This window comes from Chiloscyllium plagiosum, unplaced genomic scaffold, assembly GCF_037043375.1.
Source record: "Chiloscyllium plagiosum isolate Xiang-an unplaced genomic scaffold, Cpla_swu_hap1 HiC_scaffold_45, whole genome shotgun sequence".
NCBI classification, from domain to species: Eukaryota; Metazoa; Chordata; class Chondrichthyes; order Orectolobiformes; family Hemiscylliidae; genus Chiloscyllium; species Chiloscyllium plagiosum.
The window spans coordinates 4,508,028-4,520,407 of NW_028270183.1; the positions used below are offsets into that span (position 1 = coordinate 4,508,028).

Sequence of the window (12,380 nt, forward strand, 5' to 3'; positions counted from 1 at the left end):
GATCCCTGGCTTGATGGTAATGTTTGAGTGGAGGATATGCTAGGTCATGAGGTTGCAGATTATGGTGGAGTTCAATTCTGCTGCTGTTGATGGATGCCCGCTGCTGAGTTGCTAGACCTGTTCAAAGACTGTCCCATTTAGCATAGTGATGGTGCCACATAGCACAATAGCAGATATTCTCAATATGAAGGCAGAACTTTGTCTCCACAAGGACTGTCCGATAGTCAGTCTTACTGATACTGTCAAGGACAGATGCATCAGCAGCTGGCAGACTGGTAAGGACGAGGTCAAATATATTTGCCCACTTGTTGGACCCCTCACCACGTGCTGCAGCCCATTCTAGCAGCAGTATCCTTCAGTGCTTTATCTTTCATTATTTCCCCTTTATGAAGTCATGCTAGTTCTGCTCAATAATTATTATGTATCATTTTCTGTTATGACATTTTCCCAATGACCCATTAAGCTAATAACCTATCGGTTATGTGTATTTTGTTTCTTCCCTTTTTGAATAAGGGTGTTACATTGGCAGTTTTCCTTTGAGACATTTTTTGAATTGAAGGATTCCTGGTGGATTACTACCTGTGCATCCATTACCACAGTCGATACTTCCTTTAAAATCCTAGGATGTAACAGGTCAGGTCCAGGGAATTTATCAGCCTTTAGTCTTGTTTGTTCCTTGGGTGCTGATTCTCCAATGATATTTATTGTTTTCACCCCCCCGCATCCTTCCATTTGGAATGCTATTAATGTTCTCAACCATGAGGACACATGCAAAGTATTTTTTTAACTTCTCTGTTGAAATAATTCCACAGAGATTGGTATGCTGTCACTAAGCTACTCTGTATTTATATGTGTATAATACTTGAAACTGGTCTAGCTTCCTCACAGCCAGCTCTGAATGAACAGAACCTCTGACACTCCTATTTATATCTAACTGGCAGGGCTCCCTGATTGGGGCTGTTAATCTGGTCCAATCAGGAAACTCATATTCTGAGGTCCACTTGGCTAACCTCATTAAAAATCATGACATCTGCCAAATCTTGCTTCACCCATTATTATTTCCTCAGCTGCATTCTTTAAGGGGCTAATGTTCGATTTGGCCTCTCCCTTTCTATATTGATTTAAAAAAGCTTTTACTATCTATTTTTGTATTACTTGCAAGTTAGCCCTCAGTTTCTCCTAATTTATTATGTTTTTGATTGTCTTTTGTTGGCTTTTAAAACTTTTCCAACCCTCTTGTTCAATCATTGCTGCATTGTATATTTTTCCTTACAATTTGATATTCACCTTAACTTCCTTTGTTAGCCATGGTTGGATTTTCCCTTTCCTAGAATCCTTCTTCCTCACCTTGTTTTGAGTCATGAACTATTTTCTTAAACTCAACTTTTACAATGACTTAGATAAGGGGACCGTAGGTATCGTAGCTAAATTTGCAGATAACACAAACATAGGTAGGAAAGTATGATGTAATAATAACATAACAAGGATGCAGACAGATATACATGATTTATATGAGGGGGCAAAAATCCATCATATGGAGAATAATGTGGGAAAATGTGAAGTTGTTGACTTTGGTAGGAAGAATAAAAAGCCCAGAGTATCATTTTAAACAGTAATGACTGCAGAATTGTGAGCTGCAGGGGCAATCTAGGTTTGTGCTAGTACACAAGTGACAATAAATTAATATGCAGATAAAACAAATGATTAAAAAATTAATGAAATGCAATCTTTTATTATGAGAGAAAATGAACAGAAAAGTAAGGACGTGATGCTTCTGTTATACAGGCCATTGGTGAGACCACATCTTGACAATGGCATGCCATTTTGGTCTCCTTATATGAGAAACAATGTAAATGTTTGGTGGTTCAGAAGAGGTTTACTAGTTTGATGCCTGGCATGAGTGGATTCTCTTATGAGGACAGGTTGGACAGATTGGCTTGTTTCCATTGGAGTTTATAAGAGCAATGGATGACTTGATTGAAGTGAATGTTTTGACAAACTGACAGTGATGTTTTCTATTGTGGGAGAGATCTGGTCCAGGGGACACTATTTAAAAATTAGGTGTCGTACTTGTAGCACAGAGATGAGGAGAAACTTTCTCAGACAGTTATGAGACTTTGTCGCCGAAGGTGGTGTCATTGACTATTTTTAAAGCAGCAGTGGATTTTTGAAGGAAAAGGAATTGAAGGGTAGATGTGCATGTGATATTCAGAACATATGATCTTCTTAAAGGACCAAATGGTTTACTTCTATTCCTGATTCATATGTTTCTACCTTTTTAATACCAGTTTTATGTTGTTGGTTTATTCCATCCAGAAGTTAGGTAGGAGTAGTGTTAGATCCTAATCGGCAACAGATGTTGTAGACTTTAAGTTAATCAAATTGAGCTGAGGTAAGAGGCTAGTGTGTAACTTATTGTACCATTAAGTCTATTTTGTTTGTAATCATAGTGTGAAAGACAGATGAATTGCTGAGCAGTGTGTTGTGTTGCTTGACTGTGTGATAGGGCATGCACAATTGATTTTGATACCTTGTGATTTGGAGGAGTTGAAGTTCTTTTTACTCTTGGTGTTTTATTTTGCAGTTGTTCAGCTACCTCGCTCTGGGCAAACAGATTGATGAATGCAAACACAACTTCATGGACGGACCCTTTTGAACATCTTCAAACACATGTTCTGGACTTCAGCTCATCATCCCCTCCTAGTTATTATGAAGAGCTCTATGAAGTGAAAGGTGAAGTGGGCATAGATTCCATTAACCATTGCAATTCCAGTGCGTTACATGAAGCTCAGTATTACCAGATGACGGAGAGTGGGCTGGCTGCACCTTATAGAAGGCGAGGAGGCCTGGTAGATCACAGAGATGTCATCAAAGCACACGAAGCTCATAAAATGCACAGTACCCCTCAGGCAAAGAGAAAGGAATGGGAGTAAGTAGTGGCTTCTACTTCACATATTGGCAGAAAACTTAATTCTAATTCTTAATTTGTTCCCATATTCCCACAAGCACTGGCTGCTCTCAAGTACTTTACCTAAGTGGACACTTACCATATGTCAGCCTAGACCAGGGATTCCCAAAGTGGAAGCTGAGACACCAAGTGCATGGTGCAGTGTTTGGATTGCAAGGTCCAAGTCAGCACTTACTAATTCCTTGCCCTGCCACCACACTCCTAGGTATTCTCTTTTTCTTCTCTCCCTACTCACAAGGGATGGAAATGAGAGCCTGAAACCTGAATACAGGCTGAGCTAGGACATGGAGGCTCATGACCTGCGCCTACATGACTAGTTGCAGTTAGGAGCAACCGTCTGATGGATGCTCTTGGTAACTTAGATGGCAACAAGATGGCTTCTCGATGCAAGTTAGCATGACAAAATGGCTTCTAGTCTGCTAACTGCTAATTCTGCTAGAGCTGCATAATGACTTCTAGGCTGCTAACTACAAATTCCGCTAGAGTTGCATGAATAACTAACCACAGACCATTGCAAAAAGAGATTAGCAGACAGTACGCCCTTTAGATTACAGAAGTAACTCGATAAAATATGGGAGTACTAACTGTTCTGACTGACCTTCAGGTGTAGGTGTAGCGGCTCTGTGTCACAGGAAAAAAGTGACCTAAGCGTTGGGACATAAGTTGTTTACCAGTTATTATCATTGGACCAAGTAACTGTCAATGAAGCAATGTGTATTGATTGGTAATTGTTTGAATGCACTCTGCGATCATGCCATGTACCCTGCTTTAAAAAAAGTATAAAAATGTATTTGTCTTCAGTTATGGTGTGCAGCTCCTCCGAGGAATACGGAAGTGCTCAACTTCTGTGTTTCCGGACACTCTTCACCCGGTTGAATGAAGAAATAAAGAATGAAGTCTTAAACAGCCAGACCGATTGTGAGTGCTCATTGACTGATCATGGAACTGACGGGGGTTAAGATCTTCATCATAGTGTCAGGGATTAGGATATCTAAAACAGAAGAAGAATTACTGTTCAAACCACGCAGTTGTATCTTAAGAGTCTGGTTTGTTACCAACTGATTCCGGTTCCTCTCCTAGTTCCCCATCGTCTCCATCTCCATCATCTTCCCCCTTGCAAGGGCCTCGACCGATGACCTTGTAACGATGGAGATGAACCCAGGCAGTGTGCCCAGCAACCTTAACAGCACTAGGAGTGGTGAGGAGAACCTGGAACGGCCCCTCCATCAAGGTTGGAGGCCGCGACGTGTCCAATTCTTGATGAGAACGAAAGAGCCGGGTTCAGCAGCTGGAACATTGTTGAGGGAGGGGAGCTTCTCCTGAGCAGCACAGAACTAGGAGTGAAGACCTCGCAAAATTTTAGTCAAAGAAAGAATATAGGAGGACATGTCCTCAGTCATGTGGTGGAAATGAATAGGGGAAGAGACATCATTTCAGGGCATGTGGAAAGCTCGATTTTGGCTGGGGACAAACGAGTTTTTCCCGCGGGAGTGCAACACAGTTGGAACAATACCAGAGGCAACAACTGAACCCAGGAGAGACCGGTCTCAGAAGTCAATTTTGCAAATTTAGTTTTCAAAGTCTGGTTACAACACTCCACGAGCCCTGCAGCCTAAGGGCGATAAGCACAATGAAGTTAGCGGCAGACCCCAAAATGATAGCATATTTCATCATTGATATCCCCAATAAAGTGGAGGGCCATTGTCAGAGGACAGGCAAAAGGGAATACCAAAACGGGAATAATTTCTTTGAGCAAAATATTTTCAACTGTCTTGGTAGTAGCATTAGAAGTAGGGTAAGCTTCAACCCATTTAGAAAAAAACATCAACAATAACCAGAACATTCTTATCATGTTGACACCATTGCAACTCAATAAAGTGAAGCTGAAGGGTCTGGAAGGGCTCTTCAGGAAGGGGTGTATACCCCATCGCGCAAGGCACACCCTCGCCTGAGTTGTGTTCTTGGCAGATGAGCCATCGAGTACTGACACTCTGGGCCATCTGCTGGGGGCGAGGGTGCCATCAGGTAGTCAAGAGGAGGTCAAATGTTGAATGAGCACCACAATGAGTAGCATTATGCAAACAGTCAATGACCCATGAGGCAAGAGCATCGGACATAAAAATTTGACCAGCGGAGTGGTAAAGGAAAGGGGCAACATACCCTAGAAAGCAGCTGCCAGTCCAGGAGGCAGGCAGCCAGGGGTATGTCTTCTGGCCACAATTGAATTAATTGCCATTGAAAGCTAACAAATGATCACGTTGGATACCAATCCAAGAGGTTGTAAAAGAGAAATTAATGGCACTCCTGTTGGGAACAGTGAGAATAAGTATGCTGCCATCCATAGTGGATTGGAAATCAGATGTTGAGAGGAGGATGGAGTGAAGGCATTTACTGAACCCAGCTCGCCAACCCAAAGGGTGTTTACTTTTAATGCAAATACTTGCTAGAGGTGTAGTCATGGGTCATTACATTAACGAGGAACACAGGATAGAGTATAGTGAGGCTGGAACCATCCCTCAAAGATGTCCATCCTATATCCCGCTGAATGGCATCGTAGCTGGGTGTTGTTCCCATAAGTGGAAGGGGCACCTATCATTTCTAGGAAGGCAGCAGGGTTACGAAAAGTTGTGACAGCAGCAGAATGACGTTGATGCAGCCACCATTCAGCAGTGTCAGGTTCACTAAAAGGAACTGCCCTTAAGTGAATTCCACGTATAGAATGTGCTCACAAACCCAGCAACCAGAGTGGCTGACCTTCTGTGCATAAAGCTATGCCATGTAAAGGAAGGTATTAAAATGTAGTTCTTTCTTAGTAGAGGTCACCAGGTTATACCGAGGACCCCAGACAAATAAGAGCAGCATCAGAAAAAAACAAATAAAAACAATATAATAACTGCAAGAACAATCAATTGGGGACATCTGCAGTCATGAGTTTTGCAAGTAATGCAGCAGGAATCAATAGATTTTCTACTTGGGGTTGTGCTCTCTTGCACTGCATCCTGTGCGTCCATGTGGCCTCCCCTTGACCTTGACTGCTATGTGGGTGACCAGCCAGACTAGGAATGGGTCCTTCCACCTCGGCTCCAATTTGCCCCCTTCCTAATTCTTAGGCTTGCCGTACCTGTGAATGTAAACTTTGAAGAGTTTTGGTTAACTACCTTAGATCTAGTCCTGTGTAATGAGACAGGAATAAGTAATGATCTCATAGTTAGGGATCCTCTTGGAAGGAGCGATCACTATATGGTTGAATTTAGAATACAGATGGAAAGTGAGAAGATAAAGTCCAATACCAGAGTCCAATGTGTAAACAAAGGAGACTACAATAGAATCCAGGACAATAATAGTTGGCTAAAGTAGGCTGGAAGCAAAGACTTTATGGTGGGACAGTTGAGGAAATAGTGGAGAACTTTCAAAGCAATTTTTCAAAGTGTTCAGCAAAAGTATAGACCAGTGAAAAGGAAGGACTCAGGAAAAAGGATAATCAGCCATAAATGTCTAAGGAAATAAGGGAGGCTATCAAATTAAAAGATTAGACATACAAAGTAGTAAAGACCATTGGGAAACTAGAAGATTGGGAAAACTCAAAAGTTCAACAGAAAGCTATTAAAAAAGTAAGATAGACTATGAGAGTAAACTTTCTCAGAATAAAAAGATAGATAGCAAAGGTTTCTACAAATATATAAAATAAAAGAGTGGCTAAAGTAATCATTGTACCTTTAGAGGACAAGAAGGGAGTTCTAATAATGGGCAATGAGGAAATGGCATTGAACAGGTGTTTTTGGTCGGTTTTCACAGTGGAGGGTATGAATAAAATGCCAGTAATTGACAAGGAGACTAAGGTAGGTGAGGACCTAGAAATGATCATTATCACAAAAGAGGTAGTGTTGGGCAAGCTAATCGAGCTAAAAGTAGACAAGTTTCCTGGCCCTGATGGAGTGCATCCCAGGGTAATAAAAGAGATGGTGGGTGAAATAGCAAATGCGCTTGTGACAATTTTCCAAAATCCGTTGGACTCTGGGGCAGTTCCAGCATATTGGAAAACAGCAAATGTGGCACCACAGTTTAACAAAGGAGGTAGACAAAAGATGGGGAAATTATAGGTCAGTTAGCTTAACTTCTGGAGTGGAGAAAATGCTTGAATCTATCATCAAGGAAGAAATAGCAAGACATCTAGATAGAAATTGTCCCCATTGGGTAGACACAGCATGAGTTCATGTAGGGCATGTTTCACTAATTTACTGGAATTCTATGAAGACATTATGAGCATGGTGGACAACAAGGACCCAATAGATGTGGTGTATTTAGACTTCCAAAAACATTTGACAAGGTGCCGCACAAAAGGTTGCTGCATAAGATAAAGGTGCACGGTATTACTGTCAATATATTGGTTAACCACCAGGAAGCAAACAGTGGGGATAAATCAGTACTTTTCCGGTTGTCGATCTGTGACTAATATTGTGCCGCAATTGTTTACAATTGCTCAATATTTTTGGGACCGCAATTGTTTACAATTTACATAGATGATTTGGAGTTGGGGACTACGTGTAGTGCCAAAGTTTGTGGATGGCGCTAAGACGAACTGTTCTGAAGAAGTCACTGGACCCAAAACATTAACTTGCTTTCCCTCTACAGGTGCTGCCAGAGCTGCTGAGATTTTTCAGCAATTTCTGTTTTCTTTCTGATTTCCAATATCTGTAGTTCATTGTTTGCTTTTCACTGGAATTGCCTGCCTGATAGCATTGTGGATGTACTTGCACTATTTGTCTGCAACAATTCAAGAATGATGCTCATCACTTCCTTCTCAATGGCAACTAGAGATGGGTAACAAATACTGGCCCAGCCAGTGAAATCCAAGTCCCCGAAGGAAATCTTAAAATCCATCAAAGTCACTTCAGATTCAGATTAAACTTAACTTTCAAAAATGTGACACTTCGATTTAAAAATGGGATATTGATGAGGTCTGCCTGTTGAGTCTGTGCAGCATTACTTCTGTATTAATTGAATACCTGAGAACAACAAGGAAACTGAAATGAAATTAAGTTCATTGTACTGATTGACATGTTGCACCCCTCATGTCAGGATTGTGTACTCAGCAAATTCTGGGCCAAATTGTACATTGAATAAAAGGAATGGTTTTGCTATTAATGGCTTCCCAGAGACTTTTCATGGCCTTATCAGTTATGGTTTCTGTAGGCTTTGAATGTCATTTATCCAGACTATGTATTTTATTTATTTGTAATCACCATAAAATGGCAATAATTGATATTCTGGTTACTATCCAATGCCACATTTGACAGTAATCCATCAAGTTGCTCCTTTATTCTTTGGCTTTTCTTCACACTCACTTGACATGACTCCTCAGTTGACTTTATAAATGGACTGAAAATGTCACTGCTATCTGCTGCTCACTTTATATGCTGGTGCTGTTGCCTATGTTGCCTAACTTGTAAGGGCTGCTGTTTGTCACTGAACCCCAACTCTTGGAATTTGTGGACATCTGTTTTGAGACTTTTTTTTCTTTTGGATAGTAAATACTGTTATTTGAAAGCTAAGATATAAAGTGTCTAGTTGCATGTCAATAACTGTGCCAGTATTTGCAAGATATCCCTGTAAATCTGACATTATTTGAAAATCATGACTCGGAGGCGCAGGTATTGGACTGGGGTGGACAAAGTTAAAATCACACAACACCAGGTTTATTTGGAAGCACTAGTTTCCAAATAAAGTAAATTGTCCTTGAAGAAGTCCAATATTTTCAGTGTCAAAGGCACTGAAATTCCTTGCAAAACATTATAATTTCTACATGCTTGATGCCAACCATTGGAACCAAAACTTTATTATACCACATTTAAAAAGATAATTGCAAGGTTAGAGTTTTTTTATATCTTACTTGAGCTCACAGGAAAGTTCAGAATGTTTTTCTGATGTTTAAACACATTGCTGCCAATAGATGGTGCTCATATACCTTTGGCATAGTTTATTCAGCAAAGAACTGAATGTCCATCAACCATTATTAGAGGCATAGAGTCATAGAGATGTACATGAAAACAGATCCTTCAGTCCAACTTGTCCATGCCGACCACATATCCAAATCTAATCTAGTCCCACTTGCCAGCACCTGGCCCATATCTCTTCCTATTCATATACCCATCCAGATGCCTTTTAAATAATATTGTAATTGTACCAATCTCCACCACTTCCTCTGGCAGCTCATTTCATACGCGCACCAGCCACTGCATGAAAAAGTTGCCCCTTAGGTCTCTTTTATATCTTTCCCCTCTCACCCTAAATCTATACCCTCTAGTTCGGGACTCGCCCACCCCCTTTCCAACCTCTTCATGATTTTATGAACCTCTATAAGGTCATCCCTCAGCCTCTAACGCTCCAGGAAAAACAATCCCAGCCTATTCAACCTCTCCTTATAGCTCAAATCCTCCAACCTTGACAACATCCTTGTAAATCTTTTCTGAACACTTTCATGTTTCGCAACATCCTTGATTAGTGATGATTAGAATATAGAACATAGAACAATACAGCGCACAGCAGGTCCTTCGGCCAGCGATGTTGCGCTGACCAGTGAACTATTCTCAGCTCGTCTCCCTACACTATCCCATCATCAACCATCTAAGGATTGTTTAAATCTCCCTAATGTGGCTGAGTTGACTACATTAGCAGGTAGGGCATTCCACGCCCTTACCACTCTCTGTGTAAAGAACCTGTCTCTGATGTCTGTCTTAAATCGATCACCCCTCAATTTGTAGTTAATGCCCCTCGTACAAGCTGATGTTGTCATCCTCGGAAAAAGACTTTTACTGTCGACTCTATCTAATCCTCTGATCATCTTGTATGTCTCTATCAATACCCCTCTTAGCCTTCTTCTTTCCAATGAGAACAGACCCAAGTCTCTCAGCCTTTCCTCATAAGACATTCCCTCCAGTCCAGGCAACATCCTGGTAAATCTCCTCTGCACCTTTTCCAATGCTTCCACATCCTTCCTGAAATGGGGTGACCAGAACTGTACACAATATTCCAATTGTGGCCGCACTAGCGTTTTGTATAGTTGCAGCATGATAGACAATAGGTGCAGGAGTAGGCCATTCTGTACTTCGAGCCAACACCACCATTCATTATGATCATGGCTGATCATCCTCAATCAGTTCCTGTTCCTGCCTTATCCCCATAACTCTTGATTCCACTATCCTTAAGAGCTCTATCCAACTCTTTCTTGAAAGTATCCAGAGACGTGGCCTCCACAGCCTTCTGGGCAGAGCATTCCACACACCCACCACTCTCTGGGTGAAGAAGTTTCTCCTCAACTCTGTTCTAAATGGCCTACTCCTTATTTTTAAACTGTGTCCTCTGGTTCGGGACTCACCCATCAGTGGAAACATGCTTCCTGCCTCCAGAGTGTCCAATCCTTTAATAATCTTATACGTCTCAATCAGATCCCCTCTCAGCCTTCTAAACTCAAGGGTCTACAAGCCCAGTCGCTCCAATCTTTCAACGTAAGAAAGTCCCACCATTCCGGGAATTGACCTCGTGAACCTACGCTGCACTCCCTCAATGGCCAGAATGTCTTTCCTCAAATTTGGAGACCAAAACTTCACAAAATATTCCAGGTGTGGTCTCACCAGGGTCCTGTACAGCTGCAGAAGAACCTCTTTGCTTCTATATGCAATTCCTCTTGTTATGAAGGCCAGCATGCTATTAGCTTTCTTCACTGCCTGCTGTACCTGACCTGCATGCTTGCTTTCATGATATTGCGGCTCCAGTACTCAATCCCTTTACAAATGAAACCTAACACACCGTATGCCTTCTTAATAGCACTATCAACCTGGGTGGCAACTTTCGGGGATCTATGTACATGGACTCCAAGATCCCTCTGCACATTCACACTATCAAGAATCTTTCCATTGACCCAGTACTCTGCCTTCCTGTTATTCTTCCCAAAGTGCATCACCTCACATTTAGCTGCATTGAACTCCATTTGCCACCTCTCAGCCCAACTCTGCAGTTTATCCCAGTCCCCCTGCAACCTGTAACATTCTTCCAAACTGTCCACTACTCCACCAACTCTAGTGTCGTCTGCAAATTTACTAATCCATCCACCTATGCCTGTGTCTAAGTCATTTATAAAAATGACAAACAGCAGTGGTCCCAAAACAGATCCTTGTGGCACACCACTAGTAACCGGACTCCAGACTGAATATTTTCCATCAACCACCACTTGCTGCCTTCTTTCAGAAAGCCAATCTACTAAACTACTAAATTCCATGCCACTGTATTTTCTCCAACAGCCTACCATGTGGAACATTATCAAAGGCTTTACTGAAGTCCATGTATACCATGTCAACTGCCCTATCCTCATCTACATGGTTGGTCACCTTCTCAAAAAAACTCAATGAGATTGGTGAGGTGCGACCTGCCCTTGATGAAACCATGTTGACTATCTGAAATCAAATTGTTGCTTGCTAGATGATTATAAATCTTATCTCTTATAATCCTTTCCAAAACCTTTCCTACAACAGACGTAAGGCTCACTGGTCCATAATTACCTGGGTCATCTCTACTGCCCTTCTTGAAAAAGGGCACAACATTTGCAACCCACCAGTCCTCTGGCACTAAGCCTATAGACAATGATGACTCAAATATCAAAGCCAAAGGCTCTGCTATCTCCTCCCTAGCTTCCCAGAGAATCCTCAGATAAATCCCATCTGGCCCAGGGACTTGTCTACTTTCACTCTTTCTAGAATTGATAACACCTGTTCTTAACTAACCTCGATCCTCTCTAGTCTAATATCTCGTACCTCATTCTTTTCCTCTATAGTATTCTCCCTTTCCTGAGTGAAAACCAATGAGCAATGTTCATTTAGTACCTCTCCTATCTCCACAGGGTCCACACTCAACTTCCCACTTCTGTCTTTGACTGGCCCTATTCCTACCCTAGTCATCCTTTTATCCCTCACATATCTATAGAAAGCTTTAAGGTTCTCCTTTATTCTATTTGCTAAAGACTGCTCGTGTCCTCTCTTTGCTCTTCTTAACTCTCTCTTTAAATCCTTCCTAGCTGACCTGTAACTCTCCATCATCTCATCTGAACCATCTTGCCTCATCAGCACATAAGCCTCCTTCTTCTGCTTAACAAGAGATGCAATTTCTGTCGTAAACCATGGTTCCCTTACCTTATCACTTCCTCCCTGCCTGACAGGGACATACCTATCAAGGACACGCAATATCTGTTCCTTAAACCAGCCCCATATTTCCATTGTCTGCATCCCCTGCATTTTGCTACCTCATTCTATGCATCCTAATTCTTGCCGAATCACATTATAATTGCCCTTGCCCCATCGATAATTCTTGCCCTGTGGCATGTACCTATCCCTTTCCATCACTAAACTAAACGTACCTGAAT

General features: G+C 41.7%; 1 protein-coding gene across 2 annotated transcripts in view; it reads left to right on the forward strand.

Moving 5' to 3' along the window:
- LOC122552384 (voltage-dependent P/Q-type calcium channel subunit alpha-1A-like) overlaps window positions 1-12,380 on the forward strand; it is a 662,051-nt gene that overhangs the window by 28,693 nt on the left and 620,978 nt on the right. For both annotated transcript variants that reach the window (XM_087983287.1, XM_087983286.1), the window contains exon 2: window positions 2,585-2,929. In XM_087983287.1, the coding sequence (XP_087839413.1) occupies window positions 2,924-2,929 (6 nt within the window). In that variant the 5' untranslated portion in view covers window positions 2,585-2,923. The remainder of the gene's footprint in view (window positions 1-2,584; window positions 2,930-12,380) is intronic.